Source organism: Maylandia zebra, linkage group LG10, assembly GCF_041146795.1.
Source record: "Maylandia zebra isolate NMK-2024a linkage group LG10, Mzebra_GT3a, whole genome shotgun sequence".
Classification (NCBI taxonomy): domain Eukaryota; kingdom Metazoa; phylum Chordata; class Actinopteri; order Cichliformes; family Cichlidae; genus Maylandia; species Maylandia zebra.
The window spans coordinates 177,834-203,806 of record NC_135176.1 but is presented as its reverse complement, the minus strand read 5'-3'; the positions used below and the strand labels follow the sequence as shown (position 1 = coordinate 203,806).

General features: G+C 41.0%; 1 protein-coding gene and 1 long non-coding RNA gene across 2 annotated transcripts in view; one reads left to right on the top strand and one right to left on the bottom strand.

Moving 5' to 3' along the window:
* Positions 1-25,951, top strand: part of dmpk (DM1 protein kinase) — an 84,102-nt gene extending 58,151 nt beyond the window's left edge. The window contains exons 3-15 of the mRNA XM_004574294.4: positions 4,976-5,059; positions 5,235-5,330; positions 5,456-5,604; positions 7,351-7,444; positions 8,588-8,785; positions 11,624-11,872; positions 12,106-12,185; positions 13,568-13,664; positions 13,795-13,943; positions 16,489-16,586; positions 19,224-19,285; positions 19,477-19,551; positions 25,848-25,951. Coding sequence (XP_004574351.3) covers positions 4,976-5,059; positions 5,235-5,330; positions 5,456-5,604; positions 7,351-7,444; positions 8,588-8,785; positions 11,624-11,872; positions 12,106-12,185; positions 13,568-13,664; positions 13,795-13,943; positions 16,489-16,586; positions 19,224-19,285; positions 19,477-19,551; positions 25,848-25,937 — 1,521 coding nt within the window. The 3' untranslated portion in view covers positions 25,938-25,951. The remainder of the gene's footprint in view (positions 1-4,975; positions 5,060-5,234; positions 5,331-5,455; positions 5,605-7,350; positions 7,445-8,587; positions 8,786-11,623; positions 11,873-12,105; positions 12,186-13,567; positions 13,665-13,794; positions 13,944-16,488; positions 16,587-19,223; positions 19,286-19,476; positions 19,552-25,847) is intronic.
* On the bottom strand, positions 5,987-7,104 carry LOC143420655 (uncharacterized). The gene is made up of 2 exons (XR_013100379.1): positions 6,817-7,104; positions 5,987-6,234 (listed from the first exon to the last, which is right to left on the bottom strand). It is a non-coding gene; the product is annotated as an uncharacterized LOC143420655 (long non-coding RNA).
* Positions 25,952-25,973: the final 22 nt, after the last annotated feature.

Genomic DNA, 25,973 nt, shown 5'->3' with positions numbered 1-25,973 from the left:
TATATATATATATATATATATATATATATATATATATATATATATATATACATATATATATATATATATATATATACATATATATATATATATATATATATATATATATACATATATATATATAAGATAAGATAAGATAACCTTTATTAGTCCCACACGTGGGAAATTTGTTTTGTCACAGCAGGAAGTGGACAGTGCAAAAGTTATGAGGCAAAAATTAGGATACAATAAGAATAAATACAGTACACAACTGTACAGAATAGAATAAAATAAAATACTATATACAGTATAATAAAATAAAATAAATATACAATAAGATAAAAATAGAATACAAATACAAATGCTATATACAACTGAGTAAAAATACAACGATGCCAGAAAAGATTATTGCACTTAGTATTATTGCATATGTATGGATGTGTGTGTTTGTTCAGTTAAAGTCTTTATTATGGAGTCTGACAGCAGTGGGGAGGAAAGACCTGCGAAATCTCTCCGTCCCACACCGTGGGTGCCGCAGTCTCCCACTGAAGGAGCTGCTCAGTGCTGTCACAGTCTGCTGCATGGGGTGGGAGATGTTGTCCAACAGGGATGACAGCTTAGCCGCCGTTCTCCTGTCACTCACCACCTCCACTGGGTCCAGAGGGCATCCTAGAACAGAGCTGGCCCTTCGGATCAGCCTGTTCAGTCTCTTCCTGTCCCCGGCAGAGATGCTGCTGCCCCAGCAGACCACGCCATAAAAGATAGCAGAAGCCACCACAGAGTCATAGAAGGTCTTTAGGAGTGGGCCCTCCACTCCAAACGACCTGAGTCTCCGCAGCAGGTACAGCCTGCTCTGCCCTTTCCTGTAGAGGGCGTCTGAGTTATGAGTCCAGTCCAGTCTGTTGTTCAGATGAACACCAAGGTACCTGTAGCTGTCCACAGCCTCAATGTCCATACCTTGGATGTTCAGTGGTTGCAGTGGAGAACGCTTGTGCCTGCGGAAGTCTACCACCAGTTCCTTGGTTTTACTGGCGTTGATCTGGAGGTAGTTCAGCTGGCACCAGTCCACAAAGTCTTGAGTCAGACCTCTGTACTCCTTGTCGTCCCCATCAGTGATGAGGCCGACTATTGCAGAGTCATCAGAGAACTTCTGCAGGAAGCACTGGGTGGAATTGTGGGAGAAGTCTGCAGTGTAGATGGTGAAGAGGAACGGAGCCAGAACCGTTCCCTGTGGGGCCCCCGTACTGCAGACGACCCTGTCCGACACACAGCCCTGAGTCCTCACATACTGTGGTCGGTCGGTGAGGTAGTCCAAAATCCAGGTAGTGAGGTGATGGTCCACTCCAGAGTTCACCAGCTTGTCCTTTAGAACTGAGGGAAGAATGGTGTTGAAGGCACTGGAGAAATCAAAGAACATGATTCTCACAGTGCTTCCAGCGGTCTCCAGGTGAGCGAGGGAACGATGTAGGAGGTGAATGACGGCATCATCCGCTCCAATGCCAGGCTGGTAGGCAAACTGAAGTGGGTCCAGTGATGAGCTTATTAGGCGCCAAAGCTGAGCCAGGACCAACCGCTCCAGGGTCTTCATCAGGTGGGATGTCAGACCCACCGGCCTGTAGCTGTTGAGGTCCTTGGGGCGTGAAGTCTTTGGCACTGGTACAACACAGGAGGTTTTCCAGAGCTGTGGGACTCTTCCCAACCTCAGGCTCAGGTTGAAGAGGTGCTCCATCACCCCACACAGTTGGTCCGCGCAGGACCTGACGACCCTCGAGCTGATGCCATCTGGGCCCGCTGCCTTCTTGCCATTAATCCTCCTCAGTTCCCTCCTAACCTGGGTGGTTGAGAGAGACAGGCTGGAGCCTTGTGTTGAGTGTGTGTTGGAAGCTGTTGTTGGGGGTGGGGGGGAGTGAGCAGGGTGAATAGAGGAGGTGTGAAGTGTCTGAGGTGGAACAGCAGCAGTGGGGGTGGGTGAGTCTGCAGCCGATGTTGCAGACTGCCTCATGGCTGAGTCAAATCGGTTGAAGAAATGATTCAGTTCATTTGCCCATCTCACATCCCTCCCAGGCAGAGAGTTCTGCTGTTTGTGGCCCGAGATGGTTCTGAGGCCTCTCCAGACTTCACCAACGTTGTTTTGTTGAAGCTGGTTCTCCATCTTCTGCCTGTAGCTGTCCTTCCCATTCCTTATCAGTCCCCTCAGCTCTCTCTGCACCCTTTTCAACTCCTCTTTGTCTCTGGATATGCAACTATATTCAGCTGTGCACAGCTCCTAAGGGATCAAGTTTATGACCATACGGGAGGCGCAGAATAGCGAAATATGGACAGAGGAAATTTGTGCTACTCACGTGGGCTGCTCACTTTGGCCGGTGTTTACAGGTCAAAGAATGAAACAATCCTTTGCCTCTCGAGTGGGAAATCCGGGCTACGATGTCCCACAACAGGTTTCATCACATCAGGACGCTGCGCTTGACGGCATGATGACAGGCGATGCCGATGACATGAAGACAAACTATACCAACGGCTGCCAGATGGCTGCCTTCATAGTGTGGGCGCACCACCTGTATGCTGTGCGTCCAGACAGAGACCTGTTTGGATGAAAAACTCGTCCCATTCAGAGGCAGGTGCAGCTTCAGGCAGTACATTCCAAAAAAGCCGGTGAAATATGGTATAAAGATTTGGGCAAAAAGGTACATGTCATTACGTGTCAGTTACGCACGCATTTTTTTCATTCTTGCCCATTCTTGTCCAAAATATACACAGGTTTTTTTTCTTTTCTTTTGTTTTCATTTTTTGTTAGGTTGTTGGCACCTACTCCTGCAGGAGGAGAATAAATCGGTGGCTTCCACAACCTCCTTGGCGTCTCATTTTACAGTGACTGTGTGGACTATATTGTGGACATAAATCGAGCCAGTCTGGCAGTAGAGGAAATGACATTTCTACATTCCCAACAACATAAATGTTGAAGTTTATCCTTCTAAAATAAATGTTTTTCTGGTTCAAAGTGATCTTGTATTTTTATTTACATATTTTTTTTATTTTATTTTAAAAAACAACAAGGCAATAAGCATTTAGTGGTGGAAAAACGTGAAAACATGATATTTACTGCCCCTGCAAAAAAAAAAAAAATAATGATGGATCAAAATGAATGTTGGTGGCAATTTTTGTCCCATATAAAGGCCTAATTATAATAACAATCAAATATTACTTCAAATGTATTTTCTGGAAAATTTTTAAGTTTTTTGTTTTTTTCGGCTAAAAAACCAGTGCGCTCATGTAAAGAAACTGGGATTTAAAGGGTTAAAACCCCCGAAATATAATTAAAACTTTATATATTTCAGGCAGAAGTAGTTTTAAAAGACTGACTCATTTAAAGTGGAAAAAAATATTAATATATAACATTTTTATAGCACTTTTTTGGGCGTGGCCGTTTTTTGGCTCGAGGATCAAAGGTGGATGTGTTTTTGAGGACTTAGGGTTAAAGTATTTTATTATTTTATTATTTGTTGTTACCTATCATCCACCTGGGCTTTTGTACTTTACTTCTCAGACTTTCTTATCTGATTTAGTGCTCAGCTAAGAGAAAATAATTATTGTTGGTGAATTAAACATCAGTGCAGATACTGAAAATGACAGCATCAAGATGGCCTTTAATTGATTATTAGGCTCAATTGCCTTTGCTCAAAACAGAATAGAACTAACCCACCACTTTAATCACACTCTGGATCTTGTTCTTAAACTATGTTTAAGGATATAATTCTGCCGCCTACTTCTTCTTAATTGCCATGCACCAACACAGTGCATTGCAGCAATATCTTTGTGCAATATCTCTAAAATTAGAAGCATCCTGTCTCAGATTTATGCTGAAGAACTAGGTCGTGCATTTTTTACTTGTAGGCTGAACAATTGTAATTCATTACATGCATGGAGAGTACTGACAGGGACTAGAAAGAGAGCAGATCTTGCTAATCCTGGCTTTTCTTCATTGGCTCCCCGTTAAATCCAGAATCACATTTAAAAACCTTTTCCACACATACAAAGTGTTGAATAATCAGACCCCATCTTATCTTAAAGACCTCATAGTACCATATCACCCCAAAGGAGCACTTAACTCTCAGACTGCTGGCTACTTGGAGTTCCTTTGGGGATAAATAAAGTCTCTCTGATTCTGATTCTGTTCCTGGGATATTTAAAAGCAGAATTGCAAACAGAGCTTTTAGCTTTCAAGCCCCTCTTCTGTGAAACCATCTTGGATTTGGGAGACAAATGCCCTCTCTACTTTTAAGATTAGGCTTAAGATGTTCCTTTTTGAGGGCTAGATTAGGTCACCCTGACTCCTCCCTTAATTAATTCTACAATAGGCTTGGGCCACTGGGGGCTTTCCACGATGCACTGAGAATTCTTCATTCATCTCTTTTTATTCACTATGTGTTTATACAACACTCTGCAGGTAGTTATTATTAATCATCAGGCTCTCTTACTGTCTTACTCCCCTCACCTCCAACTGGTTGCAGCAGATGACTACCCCTCCTTGAGTCTGGCTTCCTTCACACTGTTGCCAAAGTGCTTGCCCCTAGGGGGTCATCAGATTGTTGGGGTTTTCTCTGTTTTCTCTGTATAATTGCAGGGTCTTTACCTTAGAGTATAAAATGCTTTGAGGCAACACTGTTGTTGTGATTTGACACTATATAAATAGAACTCAGTTGAACAAACTGAATTGAAAAAGAGGAACCAAAAGAACAAAAAAAAGTTCCCCAAAGCAATGCTTTGAGCTATTATACTGAGAAGTATTCTGATATTTGGCAGGTGAATGAGTGTTTGTCAAAACATTCAAATATTCCAATAAGCAATGTTTCATTTGTACATAATTCGATACAGAACACGACCATCTCTCACTGTTAGAATGTTTTAGACAAATCACCAATTATGACAGTCTTCTCGTTTTGTGCATCCAATCGTTTAAGTGGTTATTGTGCTGCTTTTGGTCTTGTCACTACCACAGGTCGCAGTGGCAAAGATGCGAAACACACAACAAGTGTATGCTCTGAAGATTATGAATAAGTGGGACATGCTGAGGCGAGGAGAGGTACACAAGCACAGATAACCTCACATTCACAACACTAAGAATAGGGTTATGACAACATAATGGGGACTCAAACTTTAACTCTATAAGGTTTTTGTTATTGATAATTCAGCATTATATTTTTCTGCCTGCTGCTTTTCATTTGTCTGGCATCGAGTTCTCTTCATGCTTTACACAGACAGCATGTTACCAAGAAGAGAGGGAAGTTTTGTTAAGGGGTGACAGACGCTGGATCACAGAGTTGCACTATGCCTTTCAAGATGATAACTACCTGGTATGTTTATATATGGTCAATCAGATAAATATGTTTTACAAATGTGTTGTCTACATTTTAGCATTTTATATTTAACTTGAATCCGATTACTAATTTTCACAACCTTCCAATCCCTTCTCACTCAGTACCTGGTGATGGATTATTATGTAGGTGGAGACCTGCTGACTCTCCTCAGTAAATTTGAGGATCGGATCCCTGAGGACATGGCTCAGTTCTACTTGGCAGAGATGGTTATGGCCATTGACTCAGTCCATAGACTGGGTTATGTGCACAGGTAGACTGCTTATTGATTTTTTACTTTTTTTTTCTTATTTAGGGCTACAGTCATACACAGCAAATCCAGCATGTCCAAATTAACACTGTCGGATTTGATTTCAACACTATTAAAGTGTCTATATGGGTCCACACCAGAGAGTGTTAATTTAACTCTTTTTGGAGAGTTGGTACGTTAACTCTGATTTAGTGTTAAACACCAAATCTGTCTGGAGTTGATAATTTAACACTTGGTGTTAAGAGTTTATATATTAACTCTCAAAGAGTATTTTAGTTTAACTACGTAAGAGTTATCTTCTAATTCATTCTAAAAAGCGGGAATTTTACTGTTCTGAACTTCTAGAAATTTCTTTTGGAAATAAACATTTACTAAAAAGATGCAATGGTTTTTGAAAAACATTTATTCTGAACTGTGCACCACAATTTCAAAACATTTTCTGAAAGATGTAACAGTATACATGTTCTCACTTTCATTAGAATTTTGTTTATCAAAAGGTCTGACATGGTAAATGCAAATAACAGCATCTCATCACTTATTTCTTCAATACAATATGCATGTCCTTCATTCATCCCTTTGTGGAACTTCAACGCACTTCTGCTCTCCCCCATATTCCATCTTCACAAGCATAACCTGTGCGGAGATTGAATAAAAATTAGTTGACACTAATTAATGGCACAAATAATCCAGTAAACAATTGCAGCACAGTAAAAAAAAAAAAGAATCCTCTTTGAGCCATTACTTGCGTAAAGTATTTTCCCAAAAGACAAGGACACAGGCAACAGGTAATACTGAACTAAATGTAAAACCTCAACCTTTTTAATTTTTACCTAAACCGTGTGCACAAAACTCTGGAGGGATCTATGCTAACGTAGAACCCAGTCAGGACATCAGCTACTGCTGTTTGCTCGTTTTTTTTTTTATGGGCGATCGTTTTCAGGCTTCAAGTAGCACCATTATACCAACATTTCACATTCTAGACATTGTTTTAGGTGTATTTGACCAAAAGTTTGACTGAAAATTCACATGCAAGCTTTTTTTCAAGGCTGTGGTATTTGCCCGCAAACAATACCTTTCAGCTAGCTAAAACAGAATATTATGCTATCAGCGAGCAACATGGCTAATGCCTTTCACACAGCTTTGTCTCAACTCCAAAGAGCCACAGAAGTAAAAGCTAATAATAATAATTGAAACAATCTTTGAAAAATGACTTACCAAGCATGGCAAACAACTCAAATATGTAGAGCAAAATGTTCTGAAACGGCTTCACTTCAGCTTCGATTGGAGCCGTGCTGGGGGCGGAGTCTGTGAATGTACTCTGTTGGTGTCATAGCCCCTGTAGGAGTTCAGAGTTAAGAGGTCAAGAGTTAATGTTTCCATTGTAACACCTCCAGATTTGACAGAGAAACACTCATTTTTAACACTTGATTTTAACTACTATCATTTTATACCTCAGAGTTACATTAAAAGAATGTGACTCTGCTTAGAGTAAAATTAACTCTACTTTTGCAAGAAGACTATTAACACCAAAACATTTAACACTTTTGAATTTGCTGTGTACCGAGTTTGCAGAGAAACATTATCTAAAATATATGTATCAGAGATATGAGGTTCAAATATAATATTAGCTCTTTCCTAAAACTGACTAACATAAACAAACTATAATCATTTGATCATAATGACTTTTTTTGTTAATGAAATCTGACATTTAGAGGTTAAATAGCCCTATTTACCTGTTTTCTTACACAGAGACATCAAACCTGACAACATCCTGTTGACAGCTGATGGGCATATTAGACTGGGAGACTTTGGTTCCTGTCTGAGGCTACTTGATGATGGGATGGTGAGAGTTCATTGTGTGCAAGTAACAACGGACAGACAGACAGACATTAGTTTTCACAAAAAAAGATGTGCATAAAAAGCAACACTGTCTCCTAAAAGTAGTGCTCTCATACATTCTCAGTTACATTCTTAAACTAACTCATAGCAACAGTCTAGTTTTACAGTAAAGATTACAATATGTCATGGAATACCTGGAGAGAGGAAGGTCTGCACATCCCTTGACCCGGACAGGGCTGGACTGGGACAAAAAAATCGGCCCGGGCATTTTGACTAGAGACCAGCCCACCAGGTATTATAGGAAAAGCCATGAAGCCTTTGAATGAACACAAATGGTGTTGTGACAGTGATGCACACTGTCTTGTTGGTATATATGTATGTTTTCTATACATTTTACATTATGACCACTCTGGCTGTAAGAGTCAGATAATTATTTATTAAAAGCTAGACATTTTAAATGAGAATAAGAAAGAAAAGTATTTCTTTGTGCCCCCCAATCCCTGTTAATGCCCTACCTGCCCCCCCTGGAAAAACTTTGCTAGACCCAGCAAACATCAGCTGATACTAGAAAGTAATATTAAATCAATTCTAACAACAGCTCATCGAGCTTAAATCTGCTGCTGTTGTTTAGCGCGACATCCGCTGGTTTTCTCTTTCTGGTGCAAAGTGGGCGATAAACAAACAAGAGAGAAAAGCCAATCAGCTGATCATTGATCAGTTTCACGATTGAAGTAGCAACAGGAGAGGGAGGGAGAGAGAATGAGAGAAGAAGAGGCAGCTGCGCAGCGTAAAGACACTTAATAACTCCAGCTTTGAGTCTTTTTTTCATTCTAGCTGAAGTACGGGACAAATTGTGTTCCTTTTCAACTCAATACCATTTTCTTCTGTTTGTCTGTGACAAGACTGCTTTCAGAGGGAGGGCGCATCTGACCTCCTCGGCTGTAATTAAAAAAACAAAAACAAACAAACAACAACAACAACAAAAACTCAGTTTACTTGTCATGGAGCTTCCTTATTTGTTCATTTTTAAGACAGGACTAAAAACACGCAGCGATGATTTTGCTACATTCTAGTATTTCCTTGAAGCAGGTCATGGCTTTTAGTTATTTCTATTTTTTTTTTAAAATCTATCTTCTTTTCTTTGCAGGTGCACTCGTCTTTAGCAGTCGGGACCCCAGACTATTTGTCTCCAGAGATCTTAAGAGCAGTTGAGGGAGGTGGAGGTTATGGTCCTGAGTGTGACTGGTGGGCTCTGGGCATTTGTGCTTATGAGATGTTGCTGGGGACCACACCTTTCTATGCAGAGTCCATCTCTGAAACATATGCCAAGATCATTCACTTTCAGGTACATACAAGTAGCTTTAATGTCATATAAATGCCAAAATGAAAATTTGGAGTATAATAAAATTTCTGCACACATTTTAATAGCGATGGCAGATTTCCATTCACTTCTGTTGCAAGTATTTTTAATGATCCGTCTGTGTGCTGGTAAAACAAACAAAATAACAAAATGCAATTTTGGCACATAATTCAACAATTATAATGGACCAAATGGGCCTTTATCACTTTATCCAGACCAAAAAGGTTTTTAAAGAAGACAGTATCTGAGTGTAATTCTCCGGACTGAAACAAAAATTGTAACTAAATATTTCCAAATGTTTAAATCTGTTTTTATTCATTTGTTTATACAACCTAGTGTGTATAGCATAATGGCACCAGTTTAATATCTATGATGCAGTGTAAACAGAAATAAGCACTGCTAGTCTGGATTGTCTGTTTGTTTCAGTTTTGTTTTTCATAAGTCAGTGGAGAAACTTAAAGTACATTTTTTTCAAGGGTTATAGTACCATGATGTATAGGTGGTTTAAAAACCTTTGGTTGACTTATCAAGTTCATAATAACCTTCATGTGATTTCTGATAAAGGAATGAGGTCATAGTTGTTCTAAGCTTCATAAACACAATTATTATTTTGTTTCATGTTAAATGTATATTAACTGGCCATTACATAATAGTTTCTATTCAAACTGACCACCTTAGTCTATTCATGCAATGCGTTTTCTGCCAAGCAAAGGCAATTTGAAGTTTTCAATTCAATTCAATTCAATTTTATTTATATAGCGCTTCATAGATACAGAGAAAAACCCAACAATCATATGACCCCCTATGAGCAAGCACTTTGGCGACAGTGGGAAGGAAAAACTCCCTTTTAACAGGAAGAAACCTCCGGCAGAACCAGGCTCAGGGAGGGGCGGCCATCTGCTGCGACCGGTTGGGGGTGAGAGAAGGAAGACAGGATAAAAGACATGCTGTGGAAGAGAGACAGAGATTAATAACAGAAATGATTCAATGCAGAGAGGTCTATTAACACATAGTGAGTGAGAAAGGTGACTGGAAAGGAAAAACTCAATGCATCATGGGAATCCCCGGCAGCCTATGTCTATTGCAGCATAACTAAGGGAGGATTCAGGGTCACCTGGTCCAGCCCTAACTATATGCTTGTTTACTGACACTTTGACAGAGGGACTGGATAAGTGTGGAATTGAGCACAATTGGGCTTTAAATTATATCTAAAACACAATCTACAAAAGTTAAATGAATATGGATACTTTCTGAAGTAACTGTATATAAATATAATAACAAGTGTATAGCTATAGGTTCTGTATACTTTTATATTTGTGTAAAAGTTTGTCATAAGATGGAAGACGAGAAGTGAGGACCCAAATGCAGACCTGGGGAGGCAAACTGGGTTTAACTTATGGCAAGCAGTTTATTGAATAGCTGCTGAAATCCAAAAAGTCCAAGAGAAGAAACGTCCCCTCTTGGAAACGCCAGCAATAGTCCTCTGGCGTGACGCCCAAGCGGTCAACTACTGCCCAGTGGACATCCACTAACCTGCTCCTGGCTGCTGTGGGCAGGCTAAGATCCTCTGCCTGGGCTCCCCTGACACCACACCCTGAACCCAGTGCAGCTGAGCCACAAATAGGGATGGGTACCGGTGTCCGGTGCCATGATGGCACCGGTTCTGACATAAACGGTAGTAACCAGACCGAAAAGCAGCGTACATTTCGGTGCTTTTTTTCGGTGCTTTTTTTCCCTGAGCTGTGATACACTTTAGATTCTAGCCAATCATTTTACGTTTCCGAGGATAGTAGGCGGGGCCAGGTACGTACGTTCTGTTAGAGCAGAGCTACAGATTAAAAATGTCCAAGGCAAAGCGGTCAAAAGTCTGGCTGTACTTCACAGCAAAATATGCAAACTCAGCAGCCTGCAACAAGTGCTTTAAGCTGATACTGTGATACTGTCAAAGGAGGTAACACCTCAAATCCGATGAAACACCTGGCGACGCATAGCGTTTTTTTTAAAAGCCCAGAAATGCGCCGTATTTGATAGCTTGCTGCGAGACCTCACACCGAGCACATCTACTGCGGGTGGGTTGCCTGTTATGCAACATCCCCCAAAAACACGAAGAGGAGAGTCCTGGCCCCTAGCCCTGCCAGTGTAGCAGAAATGATGACGGATGATGATGCAGCAGCAGCCGTTCTTCTCTGCGTGAGTAGCTAATTTACGTTGAGTAGGCTAACCACGTTATTACATTAATGCATGTAAGGTGAACTAGCAAACACCATCATAGCTACATGCGGCTGTCTTCTTGTTTGATGGCAGATACTCCCTTCACCCTGGCCAAAAAGGCTAAAATGACCAAAAAAAAGTGGAAAACAGTTAAACATGAGAGGTTTAGGACAAAGTTTGTGTTTTTTCCATTGTTTAAGCACTGCTTCCAGCCAAGAGTGATACCATATATGCCCCATAGCTGCAGAAAAGGCTAACATTGTTATATTTTTACAAAAAACAGCTGAACATGAGAGGTTTTTGGACCAATTTTGTGTTCTCCATTCTTTAAGCACCGGTTTGAGCACCGTTTGAGCACCGGCACCGTTTCAAAAGTACAGATTTGGCACCGGTATCGGATAAAACCTAAACGATACCCATCCCTAGCCACAAACCACACTCTGCCACATAAACAAACCAAGAATTTATGGAATGCTCAGAAAAACAAGGCCAGGATCATAATTTTTAACAGCATAGTTTTTAACAGCATCAAAGCACTCAAAATAATGTTGCTAGAAAAAACAACAAAGTTAACAACTTTCTTCAATTGTTACCTTTTTTGATAACCCTTAGGAGTATTTTGAGTTTCCTTCTTCTGGCCCTGAGATTTCAAAGGAGGCTCGTTCCTTCATCAATGAACTGATCTGTGACAGGGAAGTCCGTCTTGGAAGGAAAGGCTCCAGTGAATTTAGGAATCATCAGTTTTTCAGTGGACTGGACTGGAGTTCCCTGCATAAAGTCCCTGCACCTTTCCTGCCTGAAGTCTCTAATCCAACTGACACATCAAACTTTGACATCCTCGACGACTGTCTTAGTGAAATGGTAACTTAAAAGAATTTTCATTTAGTATTTGTGTGTGCCATACACTGGCATAAGTCTCATATAAACATATTTGGTTAACTTTCATAGCCAGCATATAACATTAATAAATAAACCAACCTAATCCTATAAAGCTGCCAGTGTGGTCAACATGGGAAATGTGTGTAGCTTCTGAAAAAATAAGAGCAGTTGGTGGTTGTTTGCATGAAAAATTTGAAATCTGTTATGTTTTGCAGGAGACACTATCTGATGTAATGGACAGAGCTCCAACAGGAGTACACTTGGCTTTTGTTGGATACTCTTACACTGCTACCAGGTGAACTCAAGTTTAACTTATGTAGTTCAGCTAACTTACCATAACTACCTTTCACATCAAACTTCTTCCACTTATCTGGGGCTGGGTCGCAGGGGCAGCAGCCTAAGCAGAGAAGCCCAGACCTCCCTCTCCCCAACCACCTCCTCTACGGAAAAACCAAGGAGTTCCCAGGCCAGTCGAGAGATGTAATCTCTCCAGTGTGTCCTGGGTCTGCCCCCGGCCTCCTCCCAGAAGACCTCACCAAGGAGGCAGTTTAATCAAATGCCCAAACCACCTGAACTGGCTCCTTTCCATGTGAAGTTGTAGCTCCTCTACTCTGAGCCCCTCCCAGTTGGCTGAACTCCTCGCCCTATCTCTAAAGGAGAGCGTTTAAGCGAAGCTCTCTATTTACCAGTTGATTTATGTCCTTACCCTTATCCCCTCAGGCTTCCTAAGTTCTAAAGCCAAAGGTTTGAATGAGCTATTAAAACCACAGTAGGGGTCTGTCCCCTTTGGATGTGGTGGTTGACCCACTATTAATCGTGTTAATCAAGGTGTGAAAAACAACGCAGAGCTAATGCACCAGGTGTTTCTGGGAAAAAAGCAACAACAACAACAACAACAAAAAACAAAAACAAGAAAAAGAAACCGTGAGACCGTGTCCAATCCTAACATGTGACCTGTTGAAGTCACCTGTAGCAAGGTGTGAGTGGGGATTAAAAGACTTCATTATAGGCAGTTGACAGCTGGTGTCATAAGCCACCAACAATTGTTGAACTAAGCCACCACCTTAGTTCAACAATTGTTGAAGTATTTTACTCTTTAGGTGTCATTCACAAATACATCATACCTACCAGTGGCTGTAGCTCAGGTAGTACAGTGGGTCACCTACCTCTTAGGTACTATCCTTAAGAGGTAGCAAAGTGGTTTACTTTACACTTCCTCCATGTAAAGTTTGGCTACAATGGGTGAGACTGGGGAACCCATGGCACATGGCATTGGTTCTGTTGCGAAAGGAACTGTCTTGCTGTTGTTGTTTTTTGACAGTCTCCACTGCCTTGGATGTAAGTATACAAGTGAAAAGTGAGACCATATCACAGGACACTATGTTTTCTTTTAAAGTCAGTGTAAGTTTGCAGACCTTGTTGGTGAAGACCGTGAAGTTTTTGGTGTGATAGGGTGTGTTCCCCATAAGCAGAACTAAGATGGTGGCAAGTCTGGCAGGATTCTAGGTGGGTGAGTTTATATTGCCAAGTTTGGCTCTGAAAGGGCGCCTTCTTTGGGGATCTTCAGAAGTCCCTAGGTCCCTATATACAGGGTGTAGTATCCCCATGGTAAAGTTGTTGTAAGGAATAAATTACTTTTCTTATAATATACTTCTTTATTTTGTCTATATTTTATAGTCAGACAGGTGCTGTTGACCGCAGTCAAGATATCATGATGCAGATAAACCACACCCAGCTTAGGGAATGTGAGAATCTGTATGGACTCGAAAAACTGGTAAGTCGATCTCACTCTAGAAACTGCATACACCTCAGAGCTTCCATTTAAAGACACCTATGATCATGTAATTATCACAGTGGACTTTCCTTTTTATCCCACTGATGATCTGCATGTGCTTTAAATTCAGAGTCAGCTATGGAAAGTTACAGACAATCTACCAGACAATCTGCCTCCACTGTTTGAGCTTCCACTTACTTTAGACCAAGATGCTGCTGCATCCACCCACACCACCACAGTGGAGGAGGCGATATCAGGACTTGATGAAGACTTGCAGAGGTATCAGCTAATATAGTCTCATCTGCAGTCCATCTACATAATCTGAATATAATTCCTATCTCTTCTCAATTTACAGTAGGCTTTATTTATTACACTTCATTGGATGTTAAATCTTAAGTTTTTTCAGAAAAATTTAATATGGAAATGGTTTGGTCCTTGAAGGAAATATTTCAATATGAAAAAGCTGCAGTGTATTTTGCATTTCCTTTTTGAGGTCAAAAGGCCATTAACATCATGGACATCTGGCTAATTGTTATCAATGCATGTTAATTTATGTGCTGAGATATTACATACGGATAATGGTGACTATGAAATGTGGTAACAAAATCAATCCAGCACTATTTACCACCACTGGACTTCTGAAATCTGTTCTGAAATACATATTGACTGTGACATTTAACACCTGACCACTTGTATTAGAGTATTAGTATTAGACATTTATTCCTTCATTAGGCCATAAATAACTTCCATGAACTGTAAAGCAGATCAAGTAGGTTTACTTGAACTCTAAGTTGATCAGCCCTGGGATTGGCAAGTTTTCCAGTTCCAGAAGACTTGATCAGGAAAGAATCATGCAGGTTGAAACGAGAATCTCAGCAATTGAAGATAATGTAAATAAGCTCCCAACTAAGGTAAAGAAAAAAAAACAACCAAAAAACAAAACTGGATACAAGATAACAAAAAGACATTCAGAAGAAAAAAAATTGTAGTGCGCTATATTGCGAAATTCTTATTGTTTTCTCAGTTATACTGTTAATGATAAAGCAAGCAAGTAAGTAAAATTTTATTTGTATATCACCTTTCAAGACAAAGATCACAAAATGCTTCACAAGAAAATACCATACATTTAAAAAAAAACTTTATTAAATGCAAGTATAAAAAGATTAGTTTTGAGTTATTTTTTGAAAGAGACAACTTAGTCCAAAGATCTGAAGCTCAGGGGAAGAGAGGTCACTGTGTCTATAGTTTCAGCCTCGTATGGTGTTTGCTGTTTGTCATTGACAAACTCCAGTGCGAGCTGGAGGCCACCACCTGATGAACCCAACAGAACCACCTTTTATCTATAAAAACTAGGCTCAGAATTGGTGACAAAGGGCAGCCCTGGCAGAGTCCAACACCCACAGGGAATGAGCCTGACTTACTGCCTGCAATACAAACCAAGCTCTCGCTACAGGGACTGAATAACAACTGGCCACACACCCAATACCCGCAAAGCACTCCCCGCAGGATATTCAAAGGGATTGGTATAATGTCCACAAAACACATGTAGGGGCGACCATGACGCCGGGGGTTGAGAAGCGCATCTGTAACCGGAAGGTTGCCGGTTCAATCCCTGGGCTCTCTGTCCTGGTCGTTGTGTCCTTGGGCAAGACACTTTACCCTACTGCCTACTGGTGTTGGCCAGAGGGGCCGATGGCGCGATATGGCAGCCTCGCTTCTGTCAGTCTGCCCCAGGGCAGCTGTGGCTACAACTGTAGCTGCCTCCAGTGTGTGAATGCGAGAGTGAATGAATAGTGGCATTGTAAAGCGCTTTAGGTGCCTTGAAAAGCGCTATATAAATCCAATCCATTATGTAGACTGGTTGGCCAAACTCCCATGAATAACCTCGAGAGTATAAAGTGCTGGTCCAGTATTCCACAGCGAGTATGAAAATTGCATTGTTCCTCCTCAATTTGGGGTTTGACTAATGGAGAGACTCTTCTTTCCAGTATCCTGGCATAGACTTTCCCAAGGAGGTTGAGCAGTGTGATCCTGTATAGTTGGAGCACACCTTCATGTCCCTCTCCTAAAACAGGGGAACCACTCCAGTCTGCCAGTCCAGAGGCACTGTCCCAGACCTCCATGCAATGTTGTGGAGATGTGTCAGACAGTCCTACAACATGAAAAGTTTCCAGGAGCCTTTCTGTTACTGTGCAGTTGCTTAACCACATAGTGACCTAAACCCCAGTGATGGGCAAGTTGTCCCCCTTCTCCCCAGACTCTGCTTCCATAGGTTCTCAGTTAGCAAGGTCATGGTTTTCTAAGGAGCTTGGAAAGAAAGCAACTAGACTTGTTTAATTTTTTTGAAGACATTTCACCTCTCATCCGAGAAGCTTCTTCAGTTCTAAAATCAAATGGTGGAGCATCCCAGGTATTTAATCCCCAGTCGGTGTTATCCTTTAAGAGGGTCATATTAATCATGTGACTCATCACATGAGCCAAGGTGTGATAAAAGCCGTGGGTCATTGTCAGCAGAGGCTTTGGGTGAAACCATTGTGAGAGCTTGCCTCACCCTAATATGTACCCATTGAGGTCACCTGACGCAAGATGTAAGTGGGGATTGACGCGCCAGGGAAGGGATCTCAAAACTGAATTGTAGGTAGCATTGTCAAGTACAGACAGGTTTTAAAGGTTCGTTAAATAGTATGAGGTATTTTTTTTACAATGCTAAAATTTTGGGTTTTGACTGCAGATCAACTTTGAAACCCTAACTATGACGTAACTGCAACATATTAAAATTCATTTTTAGAATAAGACACTGAACAGAGTTTACTTTATCCTACAGACCATTTCATGAAGCAGAGATGCGATATTGTGAGCTGGAGAAAGAAATGGATAGATTAAGGGAAGAAATGCAGGAATGGAGAATCCCCAAGAAGACAGGCAAGTGAGCAACCTTCACCACACCATCATCTTCATGTCATCAACATCAGTCCGTACAGTCTACCTCTGTTTAAGTACAGTCAATATCATTCTGACATGGTGAAGATCTTTGTCGACTTTTATCAGTCAACCAATATTTATGTGACCATTTATGAAAGCAGGGAAATAGACAGAAGTCTAGTCCACGTTAAGATAAAGATGTATTTTAAATTTAGTCCAGTTAATCCAGGTATTTTAGTAAGACACGTGGAAATCTATACAGTATCTCACAAAAGTGAGTACACCCCTCACATTTTTGTAAATATTTTGTTATATGTTCTCATGGGACAACATTAAAGATATGACACTTTGATACAATTTAAAGTAGTCAGTGTACAGCTTGTATAACAGTGTAAATTTGCTGTCCCCTCTAAATAACATAACAGAGAGCCATTAATATCTAAACCACTGGCAACAAAAGTGAGTACACCCCTAAGTGAAAATGTCTAAACTGTGCCCAAAGTGTCTATATCTTGTGTGGCCACCATTATTTTCCAACACTGCCTTAACCCTGTGGCCATGGAGCTCACCAGAGCTTCACAGGGTGCCACTCCTCTTCCACTCCTCCATGATGACATCATGGAGCTGGTGGGTGTTAGAGACCTTTTGCTCCTTCACCTTCCATTTGAGGATCACCCACAGATGCTCAATGGGGTTTAAGTCTGGAGACATGCTTGCCCAGTCACGTACCTTTACCCTGAGTTTATTTATCAAGGCACTGGTCTTTCTGGAGGTGTGTTTGGATTGTTATCATGTTGGAATACTGTCCTGTGGCCCGGTGTCTGAAGGGAGGGGTTCATGCTCTGCTTCAGTATGTCACAGTACATGGTGGCATGTACTGTGTATTAATGGCATGGTTACCTCCATTAATTGTAGCTCCCCAGTGCCAGCAGCACTCATGCAGCCCCAAACAATGACATCCCACCACCACGCTCGACTGTAGACAAGACACACTTGTCTTTGTACTCCTCACCTGGTTGCTGCCACACATCCTTGACACCATCTGAGATAAGTTTATCTTGGTCTCATCAGACCACAGGTGATCCATGTCCTTAGTCTGCTTGTCTTCAGAAAACTGTTTGTGGGCTTTCTTGTGCATTATCCTTAGAAGAGGCGTCCTCCTGGGATGACAGGCATGTGATGTGCGGCGTATGGTCTGAGCACTGAAAGGCTCACCCTCCACGCCTTCAACCTCTGCAGCAATGCTGGCAGCAATCATACATCTATTTTTAAAAGATAACCTCTGGATATAAGGCTGAGCATGTGCACTCAGTTTCTTTGGCCAACCATGGCGAGGTTTGTTCTGAGTGGAACCTCTCCTGTTTAACTGCTGTATGGTCTTGGCCACCGTGCTCCAGTTCAGTTTCAGGGTGTTGGTAATCTTCTTATAGCCTAGGCCATCTTTGTATAGAGTATCAGTCCTTTTTTCAGATCCTCAGAGAATTCTTTGCCATGATGTGCCATGTTAAACTTCCAGTATGACCAGTATGAGAGAGTGTGAGAGCAACAACACCAAATTCAACACACCTGTTCATCATTCAAACCTGAGACCTTGTAAAACTAACGAGTCACATGACACCAGGAAGGAAAAATGGCTAATTGGGCACAATTTGGACATTTTCACTTAAGGGTGTACTCACTTTTGTTGCCAGCGGTTTAGACATTAATGGTGCGCTGAGTTATTTAGGGGGACAGCAAATTTACACTGTTATAGAATCTGCACACTGAGTACTTTACATTGTATCAAAGTGCCAAATCTTCAATGTTGTCCCATGAAAAGACATAACAAAATATTTACAAAAATGTACTTACTTTTGTGAGATACTGTATAACTCACTGTATTGTCCTGAAAAACATATGTGGGCTTGAATGAGTTCCAGACGACACTGATCCACTATGAATAAACAAAGTGCTGTACAATCCCGGCCATGTCTGTTTATATTGGAGGCGTCAGTCAGAACATGGTGATAAAAAGCCATTCTAAAGATACCGCTCGTATGCAGAAAATTGGATCTTAATACAGTGTCATGAGGTTTTTAAAGATCAGTGATACTGCTGGACTGATGGATAAATGTGGTGCAAAAGCATGTACACATAAAGCAGGGGTGTCAAACTCCAGGCCTCAAGGGCTGGTGTCCTGCAGGCTTTATATCTCACCCTGGGTCAACACACCTGAATCACATGATTAGTTCATTTCCAGGCCTCTGGAGAACTTAAAACATGTTGAGGAGGTCTTTTAGCCATTTAAATCAGCTGTGTTGGATTAGGACACATCTAAAACCTGCAGGACACCGGCCCTCGAGGCCTGGAGTTCGACACCTGTGACATAAAGCATGTGCCTTGCTTCATTTGGGGCTATTAAAAAAGTGAGTAGTCAATTTGACTTCACAGCTTTCACCCACCTGCTTTCTTCCTCTATTTACACGCATTGCTTTTCTTTCTGTTCATCTCATATACGTACTGTTTTTTAATCGGTTCTCTCTCTTCTTTGTGTTACTACAAATGTGGATGGCAAACAGTGCACACAAACAGCCAAATGCCTGCAACAGTGCACACACATCATAAACATTGACATTCCTCTCTCTCATCCAATGACAGAGTTGAGTAGCTGCCCATCATCTCTTGCTCTGCCTGCCCACTGTGTGGAAGCAACAAGGGATGTAAGCCTATCTTTAATCCACTTTCATATTGTCTTTCTCTGCCTGACATGAGAAACAAAGCACTTTTTAAAAACAAGCATGTATCTGTTTGATTCTCCAATGTATTTGATAAACTATTACAGTGGTTGTCACAGTTAGCTTACCCATAGTCTCTGTGTACATTCACTATTGAAAACTTGCATTTGTTACAGAGAAGGAAAGCACCTCCAGCCTGCCATTACCCACTGGTGATTCCTCTCCACCGCCACCTGCTCCTGTTCCACAGGGTACAGACATAATGCTATAGAAATATTGTATCAGTTACAGTTAGTGTTCTACATTAGAATGTCTGAGTAAAAAGAGTTAAAAAAAAGATCGGGAACATCAATCAAATGAATCTGTGTCTCCCATTTAACTTCCACATTGGTTGAGTAGAATAGATTTTTCCTCAACAAATATGTAATTTGCAAGTCTCCTTAAAATAACTCTGGGAAAGACTCTATGTCCTTGTTTGGCCTAACATTATTTTTCAGGTTTAAATTATGGGATGTTCAACAATATGTCAAAGCTTCAACACGTCTTCAGTGAAATGTTTTTATTTGATACTTCATTTCATATACAAGACACCGTACAAAACATAAAAAAATATTGTTTTGCTTTGTTCTGGGGGGCTCATATCTTTTTGGGTCTTGGGTTGATTTTGAATGTACTATTTATTTATACTGAAAATAACATCACCTCTACTCTCAAACAGTTTCAGAACTTGGTGTAGTGGATTACAAAAAATCATTTGAGATTTTGCAAGTCAGTATATAGTTTCTACAGATTTGTCAGCAATGTCACTGTCATTAAAATTGTTTATATATTGAATTCATTTATATAGCGTAAAACCACAACAACAATTGCCTCAAGGCACTTTTTATTGTAAGGTAAAGATTCTACAATAATATAGACAAAACAGAGAAAATCTCAACAATCATATGACCCCCTATAAGCAAGTGCTTTGGGAACAGTGGAAAGAAAACCTCCCTTTCAACAGGAAGAAGACTCAGGGAGGGGCGACCATCTGCCCTGACCAGTTAGTTAGGTGTGAGGGGAGGAAGACAGAACAAAGACATACTGTAGAGGAGAGCCAGAGATTAATAATAACCAATGATTAAATGCAGAGTGGTGTATAAACACATAGTGAGTGAAGAAGAAACACTCTTCTTCATGCATCATGGGAACCCCCTAGCAGCCTTGACCTAATACAGTGTTAATCCAGCCGCAACGATTTGCTTTGTGTGCATTGTCAAAAAGGAAAATTTTAAGCCTAATCAAAAAAGTAGAGTGGGGGTCTGTCTCCCAAATCCAGACTCAGAGCTGGTTCCACAGAGGGGCCTGCAAGCTGAAGGCCCTGCCTCCCATTGTAGTTTCTTTTTTTTTTTTTCTTTTTTTTTTAACCTGTCCTGTCCAGCAGTTGTGGCAAGCAGAATTATGTTCTGAATACTTTGTTGTGCTAACCATATTTGCTTTCCCAAGGGAAGCACCATAGAATCCATGTAGTCTAATGTTTTTGTTTTATTGGTTTACTTTATTTTACTATTCATATGACTGTCTTGCAGATGTTGTTATGCAGGACGAGACAGGGGTAAAGGCCAGACTAGTGAAAGATAAGTGAAGAAAGCAGAAAAATAGAAAGGGGGGGGAGGGGGGGGGGGGGGGGTTGAGGATGAAGTGAATAGATTCTGTAACAAAGCACACACAAACGATACACACCACAAAAACACAAACAAACAAATATGCAATTTTCTCCAAGAGCGAGAGAGAGAGAGAGAGAGAGAGACAGGCAATGTGAGTGCCTGTGTATAAGTGTTTGTCATTGAACGTACTTGAAAATTGAGGATGAGCGGCTGCAATAATGCCATGCCCCTAGAGCCAGAAGCAGACAGGGAAAGACCCAGGAGATCCTGACTGTTCACGGCACCTAAGAGACCTGGCCACACAGCCCGATGACAACCATGCATCCACCCCAGCCAAGAGAAGAGGGAGGTCCCGGAACAAGCTCCAACAGCTCGGATGGGGGTGTCAGACCAGAGGCACTGGACAGTCAACCCTGCTGGAGGCCGGCCACCCCAACACGAGCCTCAGATGGAGCCACAGTCCCCGAGATGTTCGAGAACCACCCAAAACCCAGCTGTGCTCCACCATATGATAAAGAGGCTCTCAAGCTACCCCAGACCACATCTCCAAGGGAGCCGACCAACCACGCCAAAACGCCCAGTCAGGTACCCCGGAGTCACCAAGCGCTCAAATCCCGAGGAAGTGGGTAGGTCTGTGGCAACCAGTGAGGAGCAGCAGGAAGGGAATCCCCCACCCCTAATAACAATGTCCCTGAGGATCAAGGCCCATTCCTAGCCACATGCACACACAGACCCACACACAGAAACTGCACAGACACACATATCCATCCACATCCATCCCACCACATTATACTTTTAATTACTCTTGTAACTACAAGAAAGCCAGCAGCCTGAGAGCAAAGCAGTCCATTAGTGTGATATGGTATTATGAGGTCATTAAGATAAGATGGGGCCTGATTATTTAAGACCTTGTATGTGAGGAGCAGGATTTTGAATTCTGGATTTAACAGGAAGCCAATGAAGGGAAGCCAATACAGGAGAAATCTGCTCTCTTTCTAGTCCCTGTCAGGACTCCTGCTGCAGCATTTTGGATTAGCTGAAGGCTTTTCAGGGAGTTTTTAGGACTTCCTGATAATAATGAATTACAGTCGTCCAGCCTGGAAGTAATAAATGCATGAACTAGTTTTCAGCATCACTCTGAGACAGGATATTTCCAATTTTAGAGATGTTGCATTCTACACGTTAAAGAAACATGTAGGAAAGCAGGCCTACGTGTTTCTTTAACGTGATCATTGAAGAACATATCCTAACCCCATCCAGAGAGTAAGCATCTGATTAGATACCATACATCTAAAATTTTGGGTTGAGTACAATAACCTCAGTTTGACCTGAATTTAGAAGCAGAAAATTAGAGGTCATCCAGGTCTTTATGTCTTTAAGACATTTAGATTAAGACAGGCAGTTTAACAAATTGATGTGTGGTATCTGGCTTTTTGGATAGATAAAGCTGCATAGCAGTGAAAATGTACTCTGTGCTTTCTAATGATACTGCACAAGGGAAGCAAGCTGTAATAAATTATTATATATTGAACAGTATTGAATGCTGTACTGAGGTATAGCAGGACAGCACAGAGAGGAGTCCACTGTCAGAGGCCATAAGAAGATCATTTTTAACCTTCACTAAAGCTGTTTCTGTGCTGTGATGAGCTCTGAAACCTGACTGAAACTCTTTTTTTTAAAACAAAAATCCTGTCCTGTCTAGAAGGTTTTGCAATCAGAATTATGATCTGAAGGCACTGTTGTGCCAAACACATTTTCCTTAAATGATCTATATCTATATCTTTTATAGTATGACAAATCCTAAGGCAGGACAGGCAGGAGAAAAAAAAGGAAGGAGGTCAAACTAAGGATACAGTACAAATAGAAATGCACACTGGATCACCAACTGGAAAAAACATATAGCACCTGGAACACAAAAATATGAAAATGCACAGATGTCTTGTGGTTTGTGAGAAAGAGACTGTGAATGTCTGTCTCTGTCATGAAATGTACTTGAAAATAAGGGTGGGAAGCTGCAATAACAGCCCCCAGGAGTCAGAGGCAGACAGAGGTAGATCCAGGAGATCCATTCCATCCGCAGCCCCCAAGAGCACCTAAGACCAGAGGCCACACATCTCTGCAACACCTGCACGTCCATCCCAACAGGAGGGAGGCCCCAGATGGAGTGCCTACAACCAAAGGGCAAGAGTCACAGAGGACCAGAGGCCACCCTGGTATAAGCCGTGGCCCCAGGTTCTCAAAAAGTCCGAGCTACCCTGGACCACCAAGGGAGCTGGCCAACAACCATGCAACCATTTTTTTTCTCCAACTGTTCAAATTTTATTTGTGAAGAAATTCATGATGGCATTACTAGTTAAGGTTAATGGAAAGTTTGGCTCAACAGAGCTCTGACTTTTTGTCAGCCTGGCTACAGTGCTGAAGACAAACCAAGGGTTGTTCTTGTTTCCTTCAGTGGTGAATTGTAATGTGTTGTATTTTTCCAGGCTAAATTATGATCTTCTAAATTAGATGCCATTTTCTCTCCAGCTTCCAAATTATCTGCTTCAATGTGTGCGTCTGAAAGTTATACCAGAGAGTCAAGGACTTCTGATTGGAAGTGGTCTTTTTCAGAGTTGTACATAGTAAAGATGTAAAATTATTAACAAGATAATCAACCTCTGTGGGAGTAGAGTTCAGGTAGCTGCTCTGCACTGGCACATGGTAACAGGACTGATTCCTACTCTCCCAGAGCACTTTATTCCTCATTCACACAATCACATTCTTCTATGCTTAAGTCCGTTTTATCTACCAATTACACTCATTCATACTCCAATGGATGCATGGGAGAACAACTTAGTGTTAGTATCTTGCCCAAGGATATTCAGGCATGCATAGTGGTACAGCCAGGGTTTAAACCACCAACCTTGCATCAGTATATGACCTGCTTTACCTCCTGAGCTACAGCCACATGGCGTTAAAGATGATAACATTGGATGAATTTTTTTTTTAAAAACGTAGTTACAGCACTTTCAGAAAGACATCTACTGTGATACAATCTATTCCCCACTGCGGCATAAACCATTATTGTAAATGTAAGTAATATTGAGAAATGATCTGACAAAAACATTTTGAATCAACTGAACGCATTTCAGGGAGTTTTTAGGACATGCTGCTAATAACTAATTACAGTAGTCCAGTCTAGAAGTAATAAATCTATGAATTTGTTTTTTTCTCAGCAAACGTTGCCCATTGGGGAAAAACGATTAGAAAAAGAACAGGTTGGCGATATACAGAGGTCTTCTGTTTAGGACTATGCTTCATCCTCACGTCACCCAGCCATCCTGTTTTCCCAGGAGCTCGGGACAATCCGCTGGAGGCGCGCTAACAGTGCCTATGCTAGCTTTGGGCACACCAACAGGGGACTAGCTAGCTATGGGTTTTTCAAGGGTGTGGAGTTGGGCCTTCAGTGATTCTGGCCTCCATATGAAACAGACTACATTTATTACAAGTATCATTACTGCTATAGGATGCACAGAAGTAACAAAAACATCTGAAACCCTGCGCAAGAATGGGCATGAGGGATAGGTGAAAAGGTCATGGTGCTAGCGAGTCGGTTACAAGCTAAGCTAAGCTAGTGAGTCCATAAAGACCCAGTGTGAATTCAATAAAGGGACTAGATTTTAAAATCCCTGATATTATTGTGTGGATATATACTTAGTGTGAATATAATTAGTGGGCGGTTCAAGACAAAGTGTGCTTTGAAAAAGTTATGTGATGATTACACTATGAAATAAGACGCGTTTTTAATTAAACGTTCATGAAACGTGTTTGTAAATGCTCCTACTTTGTAAAAGAATGCATTTTATTTCACTATACTTACTAGGATGTATAATGATAAATATGAGTTCACTGCAAGGTTTACTGGATTTCTATTAAAATTATGGGAGGCTGTGGCTCATGAGGTAGACTGGTTTGTCCAGTTGTGTTGATGTTTTAATCCGGTCTCCTTGTCAAATATCCTTGGGTTAGATATTGAATCCTAAATTGACACTGATCAGTGTGACACACACACTGAAAATCTGCTTGGTTACCTGCTGAAAAAAACAACAACCAAACAACAGCACAACAGAGAAACCACAGCAACACCAGGTACTTAGAAAGTATAACAACTTTATTAACTGCTGACATGTATTCAAACACTTTTGGTCCTATTGAACTTACCAAGTCAGCTTCAATAATTACTTCATCCAAAGCATCAATGTCTATTAGACCACACTCCTACAAGGTTATTCAAAGACTTTCATCATCAAATGTGGAATAGAAACATCAACTGTGATTCATTTGTAGAGGAATGGCTTGTTTGAATTAATTCATCCAGGATTTAGATTTGTATCATAGCACATTACTAGTGAATGTTACAATCTTCTTATGACAGGGTTTAATCTCTGTGTTGAACCTCAGAGCAGTATTTCATAATGTTCATGATAACATTGTATTACAGACATAATAATATACCACTAGTAAAAAGGGGATTATTCATTTATTTAAATGTTATTTATTGATATATTCAAGCTTGTGTGGGTAAACATGCTTCCCTTAGACAACATACATTTATCTATGAAGCCAGATGACACAAATCAGTTAGTTTCAAGTTTCACTTAAAGTCTTTTTTTTAAACTGATTTTTTCTCTGATTTCTCTGTAATATGTTATATGTATTACAGGTTCTTTACCTTGCAATATAAAAAGGCACCGACTGACCGTTATGCTGTTGGTGCTGTATAAATAGAATTGGGGCAATTTGGGGTTTAGTCTTCCCCAAGAATACTTTACCTCTAATGGCCAAATTAAACATGATGTACAATTCAGTTTAATGAATGATTAAAGAAAATATTTTTGTAATGTTCTTTCTTTGTTCTACAGATTCGTCTGCCACAAGTAAAGAGTGAATCATACCTTCTGGTGTGTGCAGAAGGGGGGAAGCTCCAAATATGGAGGAGACACTTATCCTAAGCTCTCTGAAGATGTCACCACTAGAACAGGAGAAAA